This window comes from Erythrolamprus reginae, chromosome 2, assembly GCF_031021105.1.
Source record: "Erythrolamprus reginae isolate rEryReg1 chromosome 2, rEryReg1.hap1, whole genome shotgun sequence".
Classification (NCBI taxonomy): domain Eukaryota; kingdom Metazoa; phylum Chordata; class Lepidosauria; order Squamata; family Dipsadidae; genus Erythrolamprus; species Erythrolamprus reginae.
Window position 1 is genome coordinate 331,230,199 of NC_091951.1, and position 16,012 is coordinate 331,246,210.

Below are 16,012 nucleotides of genomic sequence, written 5' to 3' on the forward strand. Positions count from 1 at the left end.
ACTGTAACCTGTTGCTTGTATCCTTAAGATTTCTATTAGTATTGATTGTTTCCTGATTGCTTATTTGACCCCTATGACAATCATTAAGTGTTGAACCTCATGATTCTTGACAAAATGTATCTTTTCTTTTATGTACATGGAGAGCATATGCATAAAAATTGAATAAATAAATAAATAAATAATAATAAATATACCCCAAAGACAAATTTCTTATGTGTCCAATTACATTTGGCCGCTATTCTATTCTATTCTATTCTATTCTATTCTATTCTGTTCTACTCTACTTTACTCTACTCTACTCTATTCTATTTAATGGCCATTTTGTGGTGGAGATTAAGCCAATGCCACAGTTGCTAAGCAAACTGCTGCAGTTGGTTAAAAGGGTTCATTTCCCCCAATGGACGTCTTTTGCTGGAAACCAGAAGTAAACCCTGGAAATTAGCAAAAAAAATGAAAATGGAAATGAAAAATTGCAGAATACTGCAAACAGCTATAACTGGATGCCAATCACCAATGAAGGGCCACCAATTTTTTTACTACCACACTGTGAGCATCACTTATGCAAGACAACCTGCATTTTCTTTCCACGTTTTTCATGCAAATTGGGTGCTCTGGGGTGGAGTTCCATTTTTGCTGCCCCACTGCGTCCGTACCCCATCCGGACAGCAGCCCACCCCTGCCAATCACCCAAAATGCAATCCCATGATGACCATAGATAGGTTAAACCATTGTAACTTCAAAACCAAGTTGTATGTAACTCTCGAGAAGGTCCGTCGTAACTTCAAATGGTGGTTAAGTGACTGATCCTCAAGTGAGGACTATCTATAGCCCTTTTTCTGTTTTCACAGAAAAAAGTGGTATTATTCCATCTTTCTCAATCTGTTTTTCTCACCCCCCCCTTCCCTTCAAATCTTCAAATCCTTCACCTAGGCAGAAAAAACCCTGGACACACATACAACCTGGGAGAAACCCCTCTTAGCAGTAGCGACTGCGAAAGAGACCCCGGAGTCTTGGTGGACAATCAACTAAACATGAGCCAACAATGTGCAGCAGCAGCAGCTAAAAAAGCCAACACAATCCTAAGCTGCATCAACAGGGGAATACACTCCAAGACCAGGGAAGTCTTAATACCACTCTACTACGCCCTGGTCCGACCACACCTGGAGTACTGTATTCAGTTCTGGTCACCACACTTCAAAAGAGACATTGAAACTCTGGAGAAGGTGCACAAAAGAGCAACCAAGATGATTAAGGGATTGGAAACCAAGATTTACGAAGAGAGACTGAGGGAACTGGGTATGGATAGCCTAGAGAAAAGGAGGGTCAGAGCAGACATGATAGCAGTCTACAAGTATACGAGGGGATGTCACAGAGAGGAGGGGATCACTTTATCCTTCAGGGCACCAGAGGGCCAGACGAGGAACAACGGCTGAAAGCTGACCAAGGAGAGATTCAACAGGAACTTCCTGATGGTCAGAGCGATCAACCAATGGAACAACCTACCAGCGGACGTTGTGAACTCCAACACTCTGGACATTTTTAAGAGAAGACTGAACTGCCACTTGACTGGTGTACTATAGGGTTCCTGCTTGGGCAGGGGGTTGAACTCGATGGCCTTCATGGTCCCTTTCAACTCTAACAATAAATAAACAAATAAATCTAAATCTGAACATCAGGGTATTGAGAATGAGAGTAAAGCAAATACAGTAGTCCCTCACCTATCGCTGGTGTTACGTTCCAGACCTGGCCGCGATAGGTGAAATCCGCGATGGGGAATTTATCGACTGATAGTACTTATTTAAGTATTTATATTGTAATTGTTTGGTAAGTTTTCATTGTTTTAAGTGTTTATAAACCCTTCCCACACAGTATTTATTTTAGATACAGTATTTTAATACAGTATTTACAATTTTAGATATTTTTTTTTTTTGAAAAACCTGCCGATCGAGTTGGGCGGGCTGTTTAAATCTGCCGATCGGCTTCCTCAGAAACCCGCGGTGAAGTGAAGCCGCAGTAGGTAAAGCGCAGTATAGCGAAGGAATACTGTACTTTCTCCTTCTGGTTTGAGGAAAACAAAAGGCAGCACCCACACAAAGTAGAGAAACAGATCAAAAGAGGACCAAAAGGGGGAAATGGAGAATTGTGACTCCTAATCTAAACCTAGCTACCAATTCACTATTAAGTCTTTTTTTTTTTGAGACTTAAAAACATATGAACCCAAATTATTCCATATTGCAAAAGGAATTTTGCAGCCTGCTTTTTTTAGCAGCAGAGCTGTTCTCTCGTCTGCACTTTAAATGAGATCTTACACATGGAATGGCTCAGATTGTTTCCATATGTTGCAGCTCTCTCTGAATGAAAGATGTCACTGTATGTTTCTCCTCCTGTATCCAAACTTCTCCTTAATTGAAACACCATGCTTACAGCCACTATGAAAACAGGCACATGTGTTTTTAGGAAGGCAGCAACACAGATTGTCCTCTTTCTTAAAATCCAAAATGGAAGCAGCCTTATTCTGCTGTGTTCTTCCTCCTTTTGTTCGGAGAGGTTGGGTGAACAGCTGGATGGTACCTAGGATTGCAACAGGTGCAGCTTTTCCCAATATAGAAAGGAAGGCCGTGATAGGAAATATTACACCTGCTGAATTTCTCCCTAGGCAGTAGTAATGCAAGTTTACTGCCAAGAGAGGGGGGGAAATAGCAAAAACTCCACCTTACATCTGCTGGCAATGAGCACAGATTTAAAGAAACCCAGAGATTAAATATTTTGCTAAGTTCCTAAGTGATTTAGATAAAATCTCCAAGTAACTTATCATAACTTCATGGCTAGGCCCTTGTAATTTACTTAGAAACATAGAAAAACATAGAAGTCTGACGGCAGAAAAAGACCTCATGGTCCATCTAGTCTGCCCTTATGCTATTTTCTGTATTTTATCTTAGGATGGATATATGTTTATCCCAGGCATGTTTAAATTCAGTTACTGTGGATTTATCTACCACGTCTGCTGGAAGTTTGTTCCAAGGATCTACTACTCTTTCAGTAAAATAATATTTTCTCATGTTGCTTTTGATCTTTCCCCCAACTAACTTCAGATTGTGTCCCCTTGTTCTTGTGTTCACTTTCCTATTAAAAACACTTCCCTCCTGGACCTTATTTAACCCTTTAACATATTTAAATGTTTCTATCATGTTCCCCCTTTTCCTTCTGTCCTCCAGACTATACAGATTGAGTTCACGAAGTCTTTCCTGATACATTTTATGCTTAAGACCTTCCACCATTCTTGTAGCCCGTCTTTGGACCCGTTCAGTTTTGTCAATATCTTTTTGTAGGTGAGGTCTCCAGAACTGAACACAGTATTCCAAATGTGGTCTCACCAGCGCTCTATATAAGGGGATCACAATCTCCCTCTTCCTGCTTGTTATACCTCTAGCTATGCAGCCAAGCATCCTGCTTGCTTTCCCTACCACCTGACTGCACTGTTCACCCATTTTGAGACTGTCAGAAATCACTACCCTTAAATCCTTTTCTTCTGAAGTTTTTGCTAACACAGAACTGCCAATACAATACTCAGGTTGAGGATTTCTTTTCCCCAAGTGCATTATTTTACATTTGGAAACATTAAACTGCAGTTTCCATTGCTTTGACCATTTATCTAGTAAAGCTAAATCATTTACTATATTACAGACGCCTCCAGGAATATCAACCCTATTGCACACTTGGCAACAATATGTAGAGCAGGGCTATCAGATATGGGCTGTAAAAACTTGGGCAAAATTAGATGGAATCAAGCCAGGGCTGAATTTCAAAATTTTCCCATACGGGTTCTGTTGGCATGGTTTGGTAGGCGTGATAGGGGAAGGATATTGTGAAATCCCCATTCCCTCCCTACTCGTTGTTCTGTTGGGCTCTCTGGTGGAATCCTCCCGAAAATTCACAGGTACAAATTTCAGTCACACACGTTTGAAAATTCAAAACAATGTTCTTTATAAAGGAAATTCACTTAAACTAATCCCTCTTTTTGTATAGCAGAGAGCACTCATGTCCAAACAAACTGGTAATTGGTACAAGTCCCTTATCAGTTCTGAGATACTTAGCTTGCAGCTGTGAGGCAATTCACAGTCCTTCTTCTTTCACAACGTGAAGCACCCTTTGCTCTGCTTTAGTTTCAAAGCGGGGAAAAAGCAACACACCAAGGTCGAAGTCAGCAAAGCAGACACGAAACACAACAATCAGATAATCCTCCACAATGGCCAAACCCACACGCTGCTCTTTATAGCAGCCTCACTAATTACCACAGGTGGCCTCATTTTCTTTGATAATAATCTCTCAGTTGTTGCTGCCTATGCATCGCTCTCCACATGCGTGGCTGTATCATTAACTCTTGTTCCGAATCCAAGGAGGAGCTAGATAACTGATCTCCTTCTGAGCTGTCTGCCACACTCCCCTCCTCCCTGTCACTCATGTCTTCTTGGTCAGAGGAGCCTTCATCAGCAGATTCCACCGGGAGCAAAACAGGCCTGCGGCTTGTGGATGTCTCCCCCACATCCACAGTCCTTGGGGCAGGAGCAGGGCCAGAGATAACCACAACACTCATGGGGGAAGGATATTGCAATATCCCCCTTCCCTCCCCACTCTGGGGTCAGCCATTGGTGGTATTTGCTGGTTCTCCGAACTACTTAAAATTTCCGTTACCGGTTCTTCAGAACCTGTCAGAACTTAGCTGAATTTCACCCCTGCATCAAGTTATGTCTGAATAATTTTGTATCAACTGGAGTCAACTGGAGCTTCTAGTTCACTTCAGGTAGCTTTTTGGGGGAGCAGAAGTGTTCCTTTGAGTCCTCATTGATTCTGGCAATTACCTGGACTGCAGTTTTCTTGCAAGATTTTTTTAGAAATGTTTGCCTTTGACTTTTTTCTGTATCTGAGAAAACTCCATGGTCACCCAGCTGGCTTCATGCCTAAGAGAGGATTAGAACTCACAGTCTTCTCCTTTCTAGCCTGCTGTCAAGGTTCCAGGTAGCATCCAAACTAAATCGAAGTCCAAGTCAAAATACATCGGACCAGAATATCTCCGGGACTGCCTTCTGCCGCACGAATCCCAGTGACCGATTAGGTCCCAGAGAGTTGGCCTTCTCCGGGTCCCGTCGACTAAACAACGTCATCTGGCGGGTCCCAGGGGAAGAGCCTTCTCTGTGGCGGCCCTGACTCTCTGGAACCAGCTCCCCCCCGGAGATTAGAACTGCCCCCACCCTCCTTGCCTTCCGTAAACTCCTTAAAACTCACCTCTGCCGTCAGGCATGGGGGAATTGAGGCATTCCCCCCCTCCCCCGGGCCTATGTGTGGTATGTCTGTGTGTATGTCTGGTTTAATAATTGGGTTTTTTAATTTTTTTAATTTATTAGATTTGTTGTGAATTGTTTTATTATATGTTGTGAGCCGCCCCGAGTCTATGGAAAGGGGCGGCATACAAATCTAATAAACAAACAAACAAACAAACACTCCTCAAAGTTCCAATTTATTGCCGGAGACATCCTGACACCTACACTGATAAATCTAAATCTGAGTTTCCCACCCAGTTGAAAGTTCACATTCCTTGTCCCCCACCCACAAATTTGTCACTTTGCCCACTCAAATTATGCAAGCGTGGCAAGTCCTCCTTCCACTTCCGCCCAGGTTGGTGGGCATATGATGGCCTTGAACTACTCGAAACTGTGTGGCTGCATCTGAAAATCACCTCTCCCAAGTTCCCATAAACATCAGGCCTTCTATAGATAGTGTGGTAAGACATTAATTTATCACCAACTTCTGCACTGCCTTGACACCTGCTGCCTTAACCACTAACCAAACCAAGACTCTCAAGAAGCCATAGCACTTTAAAAAAATTGTAATTCTGTCCTTCTAACGCTGAGATTTTCTTGCAATTGCCAGATTGTACTCAGGTTTGGTGTCCTTACTTAACTCTGTAACATCAACTATGGAGCTAGATCTTCTAAAACAGTGTTTCCCAACCTTGGCAACATAGAGATATTTGGACTTCAACTCCCAGAATCCCCCAGCTAGCGAATGCTGGCTGGGGAATTCTGGGAGTTGAAGTCCAAATATCTTCAAGTTGCCAAGGTTGGGAAACAGTGATCTAAAACACAGGTGCCAAACTCCATTGCATCACGTGACATCACGGGATGTAGCATGACATTTTTTTGCCTTTGTGGCGCTGGAGTGGGCGTGGCCTGCACATGATGCATCCAGCCTATAGGCCACCAGTTTGACTGCAAAAGGTATACATGGAGGGCAGTGATGAAATCCATTTTTTAAACTACCGGTTCTGTGGGCGTGGCTTGGTGGACACGATGTGGCTTGGTGGGCATGGCAGGGGAAGGATACTGCAAAATCTCCACTCCAACCCCACTCCAGGGGAAGGATACTGCAAAATCTCCATTACCTCCCTACTCTGAGGCCAGCCCGAGGTGGTATTCACTGGTTCTTCGTACTACTCAAAATTTTGGCTAACGATTCTCCAGAACCTGTCAAAATCTACTGGATTTCATTCCTGATAGAGGATGTTTTCCTGTATATCAGCTTGCCAGGAATAGCAACACTCTAGGCCAGGCTTCCTATCCTAAACAGATATGTGGAGACGACAAGTCCCATTATTTCCAAAGTTGATATGAACTTTGGGACTTAACAGTCGTAATTTCTAGGTTCTATCATATCTCAAGACCTAAAATGGTCACCTAACATCAAAAACATCATCAAAAAAGCACTACAAAGAATGTTCTTTCTGCGCCAGCTCAGGAAGCTCAAACTGCCCAAGGAGCTGCTGATACAGTTCTACAGAGGAATCATTGAGTCTGTCATCTGCACCTGTATAACTGTCTGGTTTGGTGCTGCAACTCAACAGGACCGACACAGACTTCAGAGGATAATCAGAACTGCAGAAAAAACAATTGCTGCCAACCTGCCTTCCATTGAGGACCTATATACTGCACGAGTCAAAAAGAGGGCGGGGAAAATATTTACTGACCCCTCACATCCTGGACACAAATTGTTTCAACTCCTACCCTCAAAACGTCGCTACAGAGCACTGCACACCAAGACAACTAGACACAAGAACAGTTTTTTTTCCGAACGCCATCACTCTACTAAACAAATAATTCCCTCAACACTGTCAGACTTTCTACTAAATCTACACTTATATTCTACTAGTTTTTCTCATCATTCCTTTCACCCATTTTCTCCCATGTTGACTGTATGACTGTAACTTGTTGCTTATATCCTAAGATTTTTATTAATATTGCTTCTTCATTGCTTATTTGACCCCTATGACAATCATTAAGTGTTGTACCACATGATTCTTGACAAATGTATATTTTATTTTATGTACGCTGAGAGCATATACACCAAGACAAATTCCTTGTGTTTACAATCACACTTGGCCAATAAAAATTCTATTCTATTCTATTCTAATCGTAGGAGAGCCGTTTGAGAAAGACTGGAATGGATTCTGGTACACTTTGGCAGAAAATCCTATATGCTTCAAGTTGGACCGTATGTATTTGTTTGCTTTCAATAGCCTAGTGAGGTATATAAATATAATCTGTGCAGTTGGTACATCATTCAGAGCCTCGGGCAAACTTTTAAAAGTTAATTCAGTAAACTATGGTTCATAATGGGTAAGCATATTGTGTAATTTCTGACAGACAGGACAGAAAACCATATTAGCTTTTAGTGAGAAATCCTTATAAGAATTACAATGGAGAACAGCAATTTCATTGTCTTAAATCTGTGACTTGTTTTCAACTAACTTTTGGCCTCTTGATCCAAAAAATCCACAGTTTTTGTCTATCATGCCAACTTTTTAAGATACAGGATACCCTCAAAAGTCATACAAATTGTGCATATAAAGGAAAGGGAAGTAAAAACATGCCAAATATACTATTTACAAAGAATAATTTTATTCATACAAAGGCTATAATAGTTACAGCAAGTTAAATTGTATTCATACAAATAGTGGGGTTTTTTTTAATCAAATGGTAATGATATTTATTAAGGTAAAAAATTTCACTGATAGCTTTTTCTGCAGTATTTAATCTGTGGACATTCTCGCTGGATGCTCCAACAATAGTCAGCCATCATATGTACATCCCATCTACCTTGATACCTTGCCTCCATGACCTTCAAATCTTGGTGGAATCAATCACCCTGCTCATCATTGACTGCACCAAGATTTTCCAGGAAATTAGCAAGATGGTTAGAAGGAACCTAACTACAATTTTGAAACCAGCATGCCTAATTAACTATAAAAAAGCTAAAAAAATCAAACCCAACAGAAATTGTGTTACAAATTGTTCCCTGGTGTTATATCTGATTGGACTACCAAATCAGAGCTACAAAAATCCAGTTAAGCAATATGTGGAACAAAGATACATGAGGTTGTGTCCTATGATCATATGGATTTTTGCAGCCCTGGTGGTCCTAATATATACATTTATCCTTGGTTTTCTTCTCTGCCTATACTGGACCACATCATGTGTTGATAACACTGTCCTCTTAATTATATACAATTATATACAGAAGCTTCAACACTTTATATGAGCTAGGAGAATGGGGCTTGGAAATGACCTCTTAGGTCATTTCTTCTTATAAGAGCTATAGTGCCTAATGGTTAGAATGCAGTATTGCATTTACGTCTGCTGACTGCCAGCAGTTCAATTCTCACTGGGTCAACGTTGACTCAAACCTTCCATTTTTCTGTAGACAGTAAAATGAGAACCTAGATATTTGGGGCAATATGCTGAGTCTGTAAACAGCCTAGAGAGTGCTACAAAGCAATATGAAGCAGTAAATAAGTGAGTGTTATTGCTATTGCTATTAAGCCAACATTGCAATGGATGTAATTCTATCAATGTTTAGGAAGGCAGTAAAAGCAGTGTATTCCCACCAGGTTTTTTTTACACTGGAATTATGTGCCTTTTTAATTGATTTATATCTTTATCTACATGGTTATGGGTGGCTGCCTAAAATCCAGAGAATAAACCATATATGAATGTTTGCATAATAAATATAAAAATATTGCCACTCACCATGCCAAGCATATCCAAACTGACAGGTACATCATGGGACTGCTGCCTCATTGGTTCATCAGTCTTGACCTCAGTGTAGAACACCTTGAGCCGATGTTAAGTTAAAGAAATAAAATTTCAAGTAAATCAATACAACAAGGGTGTATTATATGTGTTAATAGTAATAATACCCCACCAAAAACCCCTCAAGTCATGTTATGTTGCCTCACTTTGGTCAGTTACCAAACTTCAAATTACTGAAATGTTTTCATGAAGTCAACAAGTTGTATAAAGTTAAAGCCAATATTAAATTAAACACATCACTTAGAATGGCAACCATCCTTTGGTTAGCCAAAGGAAGGGAAACTAAATACTGTAATAAGATAGATAAGAATAAGATTACCGTTTCCTTTCTATCTAATATTTTATTTGGAAAATTACAATGAATTTAAGTATACATACATATATACTTTATATATAGAAATAATAATTTTTAAGTTACTAATAACAAATATAACCTCAAAATAAGGCGGTAAATAAATAATAAACAGGTAGATAAACTCTCAAATAACCAAAAAGAAAGACGGAACACCGATAACACACTATTAGCCGAAGGACAAATGGAAATCAAACTTTTGTCTCTGGTCTCTCTAATCCCTTCTTATTACCCAAGAAACATAAAATAAGTTTAAGATAATATGTATTTATTCTAAAATTTCTTTTTTGCTGTTTGTTATTTTATTTTGTTTTGTTTTTATGTTGATTGTTGTAAATGTTGATGTTTCTGACTATGTTTTCGAACGGTATGCTGTATGTGTTGTTTAATGGAAAATTCAATAAAAATGTCTTAAAAAAATAGAATGGCAACCAAACTCCACAATGATACACTCGGTGTTTGATTCTATCAAAATGGCTAGATGAGGAAATATAACATAACAAGGAAGCTTAGTAATCCTTTATTAAGTTGTGAATAATTTTCCTTCAAATTCAATAAGTATGGTTAAGTTTCTACCTTCAAACAAGCAAATAGTTGTTTCTTTCTTTGATATCTACCCCAAAGGCTCTACTAACTATACAGGTAAAGGTAAAGGTTTCCCTGGAATTGTGTGCTAGTTGTTTCTGGCGCTAGGGGGCGGAGTTCACCTACGTTTATAAGCCGAAGAGCCAGTGTTGTCTAAAAACATCTCCATGGTCATGTGGCCGACATGACTATATGCCAAAGGCACATGGAGCAATGTTACCTTCCCACCAAAGGCGGCCCCTATTTTTCTACTTGCATTTTTACATGCTTTTGAACAGGTTGGCAGAAGCTGGGGCAAGTAACAGGAGCTCATCCATTATGCAGCATTAGGGATTCAAACCACTAAACCAGTGATGGCAAACCTTTTTTTCCTGGGATGCCGAAGTAGTGCATGGGCACGCTATTGCACATGTGCTTGTGCCCACACCCATATTCAATACCCCTCTACGTGCCCAGAGCCATCGTGGGGCTTCCTAGATTCGCCCACGTTTCTGCAACACTCCGCGGCTTGCACTGGCTGCCGATCGGTTTCCGGTCACAATTCAAAGTGTTGGTAATGACCTTTAAAGCCCTACATGGCATTGGGCCAGATTATCTCAGGGACCACCTTCTACCGCACGAATCCCAGCGGCCGATAAGGTCCCACAGAGTTGGCCTTCTCCGGGTCCTGTCGACCAAACAATGTCATTTGGCGGGCCCCAGGGGAAGAGCCTTCTCTGTGGCGGCCCCGGCCCTCTGGAACCAACTCACCCCAGAGATTAGAACGGCCCCCACCCTCCTTGTCTTTCGCAAATTACTTAAGACCCACCTTTGTCGCCAGGCATGGGGGAGTTAAGTTATCCTTTCCCCCTAGGCTACTACAAGTTATGGATGGTATGTTTGTGTGTATGTTTGGTTTTTTATAATAAGGGTTTTTTAGTTGTTTTTATTAATTGGATTGTTCATGTTGTTTTACCACTGTTGATAGCCGCCCCGAGTCTGCGGAGAGGGGCGGCATACAAATCCAATAAATAATAATAATAATAATAATAATAATAATAATAATCATCATCATCATCATCATCATCATCATCCCCCATTTCCTGACTTCCAGGGAGTCTGATAGGCCCATTTTTCACCCTCTCCAGGCTCCAGAGGCTTTCGTGGAGCTTGGGGAGGGCAAAAACACCCTCTCCTGTCCCCCTAGAGGCTCTCTGGAGGCCAAAAAAGCCCTCCCAGAGCCTCCACATGAGCCAAAAACCAGCTGGCAAGTGCCCATATGTGTGCTGGAGCTGGGCTGGGACAATGACTCATGTGCCAGCAGATATGGCTCTGCGTGCCACCTGTGGCACACATGCCATAGGTTCACCATCACGGCACTAAACCATCGACTTTCTGTTCAACAAGCTCACCATCTCATCCACTGAGCCAGTTAGGTGCTATCAAATCATGTCTGACTCCAAGTGGTTGCATGGAAAAAATAGTCCTCCTCCCATCATAACTCCAATAACATCTTGTGCTGTCCCAAGGATAGCCCTATGTCATACTTTGATCATCTCTAACCGCCTTCTCCATAGTTCTCTAGTCCTTCTATTCCCCTCAAACTTTCCACGCAGTCATTTTTTCCCCTAATTCCATCACCTGCTTGTTCCACATGCCCAAAATATGTAAGTTTCTATGTAAGTTGTTGATCTTTATTCAAGGGAGTTTCTATTTGTTCTGAGATCAAGTGATAGGATTTTTTTTCAACATTTTCTAGTTTTACTTTAATAATTAGCTAAATCTCCTTTGTTTTGGCTAATAAAGGGGTATCCTCAAAGGATTAGTGTTTCAGCCTCTAAATTTGAGTCCAGCTGTCATTTCATTTACTCCTACCGTTCTTATAATATATTCACTATATAAATTAAACATATGGGGGCTATATGTATTCTTATCTCACTTCCTTTCTTATTCTGAACCACTTCATTTTTTCCAAATTTCATTTCTTAAGCAGCTCATTGTGAAGTCCCTCTGAAGAATAATCTGATGTTCTGGCATGCCAATTACCCTTAATGTATTCCACACTCTGGCATGATCTACAATCAAAGGCCTACTTGTGGTTAATAAAGAAAAAGGTATATCTCCTTACATCCTCTTGCTCTCTCCATTATTCTTCGTGTGACAGATATCATATCCTGTGTCCTTCTGCCTTTTGTGAATCCTACTAGTTAATTTACCATTTCTTTTTCCGGACTTCTTTCTTTTTAACAACCTTAGAAACTTTACCTGCAAGAAGAGTTTTTCACACCTCCCTTCTTCAGTTTCAGATATTTGTAGATATAACTGAGGTCTAGACCAGGGGTCTCCAACCTTGGCAACTTTAAGGCTTGTGGACTTCAAGTTCCAGAGTTCTTCAGCCAGAACTCTTGGAGTTGAAGTCCACAAGTCTTAAAGTTGCCAAAGTTGGAGATTCCTGGCCTAGACCAGGGGTAGGCAAAGTTGGCTCTTCTATGACTTGTGGACTCCAACTCCCGCGGAGAGGGGCGGCATACAAATCTAAATAATAAATAAATAAATAAACTCCCAGAATTCCTGAGCCAATCATGCTAGCTCAGGAATTCTGGGAGTTGAGTCCACATTATGCAACAGACAGGAAGGCCACAGCTTCTTACAAAATTTGTTAAGTTTGGTGATCCAGGAGATTTGAGATTGTAATAGTATTTGCTCTAGTAGACATAACTTGGAGAGTCTATCAGCCTCCATTTCACTTTGCACAGTAACCAGTTGCTCTAATTTTGTAGCCAGTAACCAAAGTTGTATGCCCTAATTTTAGTTGTATGAATTCCCAATTCAGCTCTAACTTCTGCAGCAGATGTTCTTGGATCTATACCGAAAATACATCTCAAATGCTGGGACTGTGTTTGTTCTTGTTCTGGAATTGTAGTTGATTATAAACTTCTCCATACCCCTCAATGAAATCGAGTTTGGCACACCTGCTATAGACCATAGCATGTAAGGACCTTCTGTGTTCCACTGTATCCTGAGGTTTGCCCAAATTCATGTTCATTGCATAGATGACACTGTTTGTACTGCGTGTAGAACTAGTTGGGTTTTCCAATATATAATTTAAACAACCAGTGTATGGTTAAAGGAATTAGCTACTGCTTAAGAGCTGGTGTTGAGTGAGCAGCATCTCTCTTTCTATGTTTCTATGTTTCTTGGAGCCTACAGCTTTGAGACTTTCCCTGATATCTCTCTGATTCTGGTTTGTCTATATGACTGTTCCATTGTAAGGACTACTGTGTGTAGTAAGAACTATATGTGTTCTAATGTTGGTTTGCATATGTATTGAGAGTATTGACTGCTGTATTTGCGAATGTCTAGGACTGTTACTGACTACGATATTTGCCTAATGTAAATAATATTTATACAGTTAATGTATGTGGTCTGGTTATTTGAAGGTTATTAACCTGATCCTACATAGCTTCTGCTCCGGCAATCTCACACTACTCACAAGAGCCTACAAAACTTTTGCCAGACCCATCCTTGAATACAGCTCATCTGTCTGGAACCCATACCACATCTCGGACATCAACACCCTTGAAAACGTCCAATGATATTTCACCAGAAGAGCTCTTCACTCCTCCACTCGAAACAGAATACCCTACGAAAATAGACTAGCAATCCTGGGTCTAGAAAGCTTAGAACTGCGATGCCTAAAACACGATTTAAGTATTGCCCACAAGATCATATGCTGCAATGTCCTACCTGTCAATGACTACTTCAGCTTCAACCGCAATAACACAAGAGCACACAACAAATTCAAACTTAATATTAACTGCTCCAAACTTGACTGTAAAAAATATGACTTTAACAATCAAGTTGTCGAAGCGTGGAACTCATTACCGGACTCAATAGTGTCAACCCCTAACCCCCAACATAAACTATCCACGATTGACCTCTCCTAAGAGGTCAGTAAGGGGCATACAAAAGTGCACCAGTGTGCCTTTCATCCCCTGTCCAATTGTCTTTCCTTTATCTCATATATCATATATATTTTCTTCCTTTCATATATCTTTTCCTCTATTTTTATATTTTTCTTTATATATATTACCTCATGTCTATTCTCTACTATATGTATTGTGTATCTGACTAAATAAATAAATAAATAAATAAATAAATAAATAAATAAATAAATAAATAAATAAATAAATAAATAAATAAATAAATAAATAAATCCCAGCGGCCTTCTCCGGATCCCATCAACCAAACAATGTCATTTGGCGGTCCCCAGGGGAAGAGCCTTCTCTGTGGCGGCCCTGGCCCTCTGGAATCAACTCCCCCCAGAGATTAGAACGGCCCCCACCCTCCTTGTCTTTCGCAAATTACTCAAGACCCACCTTTATCGCCAGGCATGGGGGAACTGAGACATCTTCCCCCAGGCTTTTATATTTTATGTTTGGTATGTATGTGTTGCATGGTTTTAAATTGTTGAGGTTTTAGATATGTTTTATTTTAATGTTAGATTTGTCTCACTGTTATATGGTTTTTGTATTACTGTTGTGAGCCGCCCCGAGTCTTCGGAGAGGGGCGGCATACAAATCTAATAATAATAATAATAATAATAATAATAATAATAATAATAATAATAATAAATAAATAAATAAATAAATAAATAAATAAATAAATAAATAAGTACTGCTCATATCTCTCGGATATTGGCTGGATATCCCCTATCTCCACATTTTTTCTCTGTGCACGGGTAGCACAGCTTACTCCTTAAAGACACTCTCTAATTATATCATCAGCTGCCATCTCCATCTCCTTTATTCCTTCCCAACAGGGAGGTCTTTTCCAATGAGTCCTCTTTCTCATTAGGTGGCCAAAGTATTTGAACTTCAGTATACGATCTTCCAAAGGACCGTCCGGATTTATTTCTTTTAGGACTAGCTGGCTTGATCTCCTTGCAGTCCAAGGGATTCTCAAGAGTCTTCTCCAACAGCATTGAACGTATTTTACACTAAATAGCATACTCCCCCCACCCACCCCCGAGACTTGCTAAAGCTAAAACAAAAGAAAAATAAAGCTTCCTTCATGTCAACTTCAACACCTGAAGCTCCGGCGAACCTGCATATTGTTGTCTTGGCAACAGTACAGAAATGGGTTGTTACTGCTATCTTTTCGGAATTTTTTTCAACTTCCTTTGGTATTCTTTAATGATCTCCCATCCAAATACTAACTAGGCCTGAATCCATTCAATTTCAAAGTCCAGGCAAGGTTATCCCGGGGTTGCCAGCAATCCCCAAAACGGAGTATATTTCCTTCCCTAGTACCTATACAGCAACTCTGAATCAGATACTGTTCTCATATGTCTTTCTTCTATAATGTTTATTTAAAGGTGTATTCTATTATTTAAAATAAGTAGGATGAATCTCAGGTGACAGCCCTGGGAAGTACCTTGCTAACTGGTTTTATAAAAAGATATATTGTTAAAGAGGAAACACACAGCTTTGTTTCCCATATGAGGGAACCAATAAGCCCTGTGGACAGGTAGACTTGCAAGCAGAAATTGGTTTCATAATTTATCACAAAATCCAGAAGAAAATATTCATCTTCTTCTCAACAAGAGAAGCATAGCCAGCTTCTTCTGGAAAAAAGAAAAAATTTGTTCACCTCTCTTGAGCAAAATTCAACTTACAACTTTATATATGTCTGATCTAAAGCAATCTCAGGCATGCACTTTAGTATCTACTAGCAATGGTGAAAAACCCCGCTTAGCAGTAGTGACTGCGAAAGAGATCTTGGAGTCTTGGTGGATAATCAACTAAACATGAGCCAGCAATGTGCAGCAGCGGCCAAAAAAGCTAACACCATCCTAAGCTGCATCAACAGGGGGATACACTCCAAGACCAGGGAAGTATTAATACCACTCTACTATGCCCTGGTCAGACCACATCTGGAGTACTGCATCCAG

The 16,012-nt window shown here is 40.4% G+C and overlaps 1 protein-coding gene across 2 annotated transcripts in view; it reads right to left on the reverse strand.

Moving 5' to 3' along the window:
* The window catches only part of EGFLAM (EGF like, fibronectin type III and laminin G domains), a 197,907-nt gene that overhangs the window by 92,806 nt on the left and 89,089 nt on the right, over window positions 1-16,012 (reverse strand). For both annotated transcript variants that reach the window (XM_070743426.1, XM_070743425.1), the window contains exon 3: window positions 9,081-9,164. In XM_070743426.1, coding sequence (XP_070599527.1) covers window positions 9,081-9,164 — 84 coding nt within the window. The remainder of the gene's footprint in view (window positions 1-9,080; window positions 9,165-16,012) is intronic.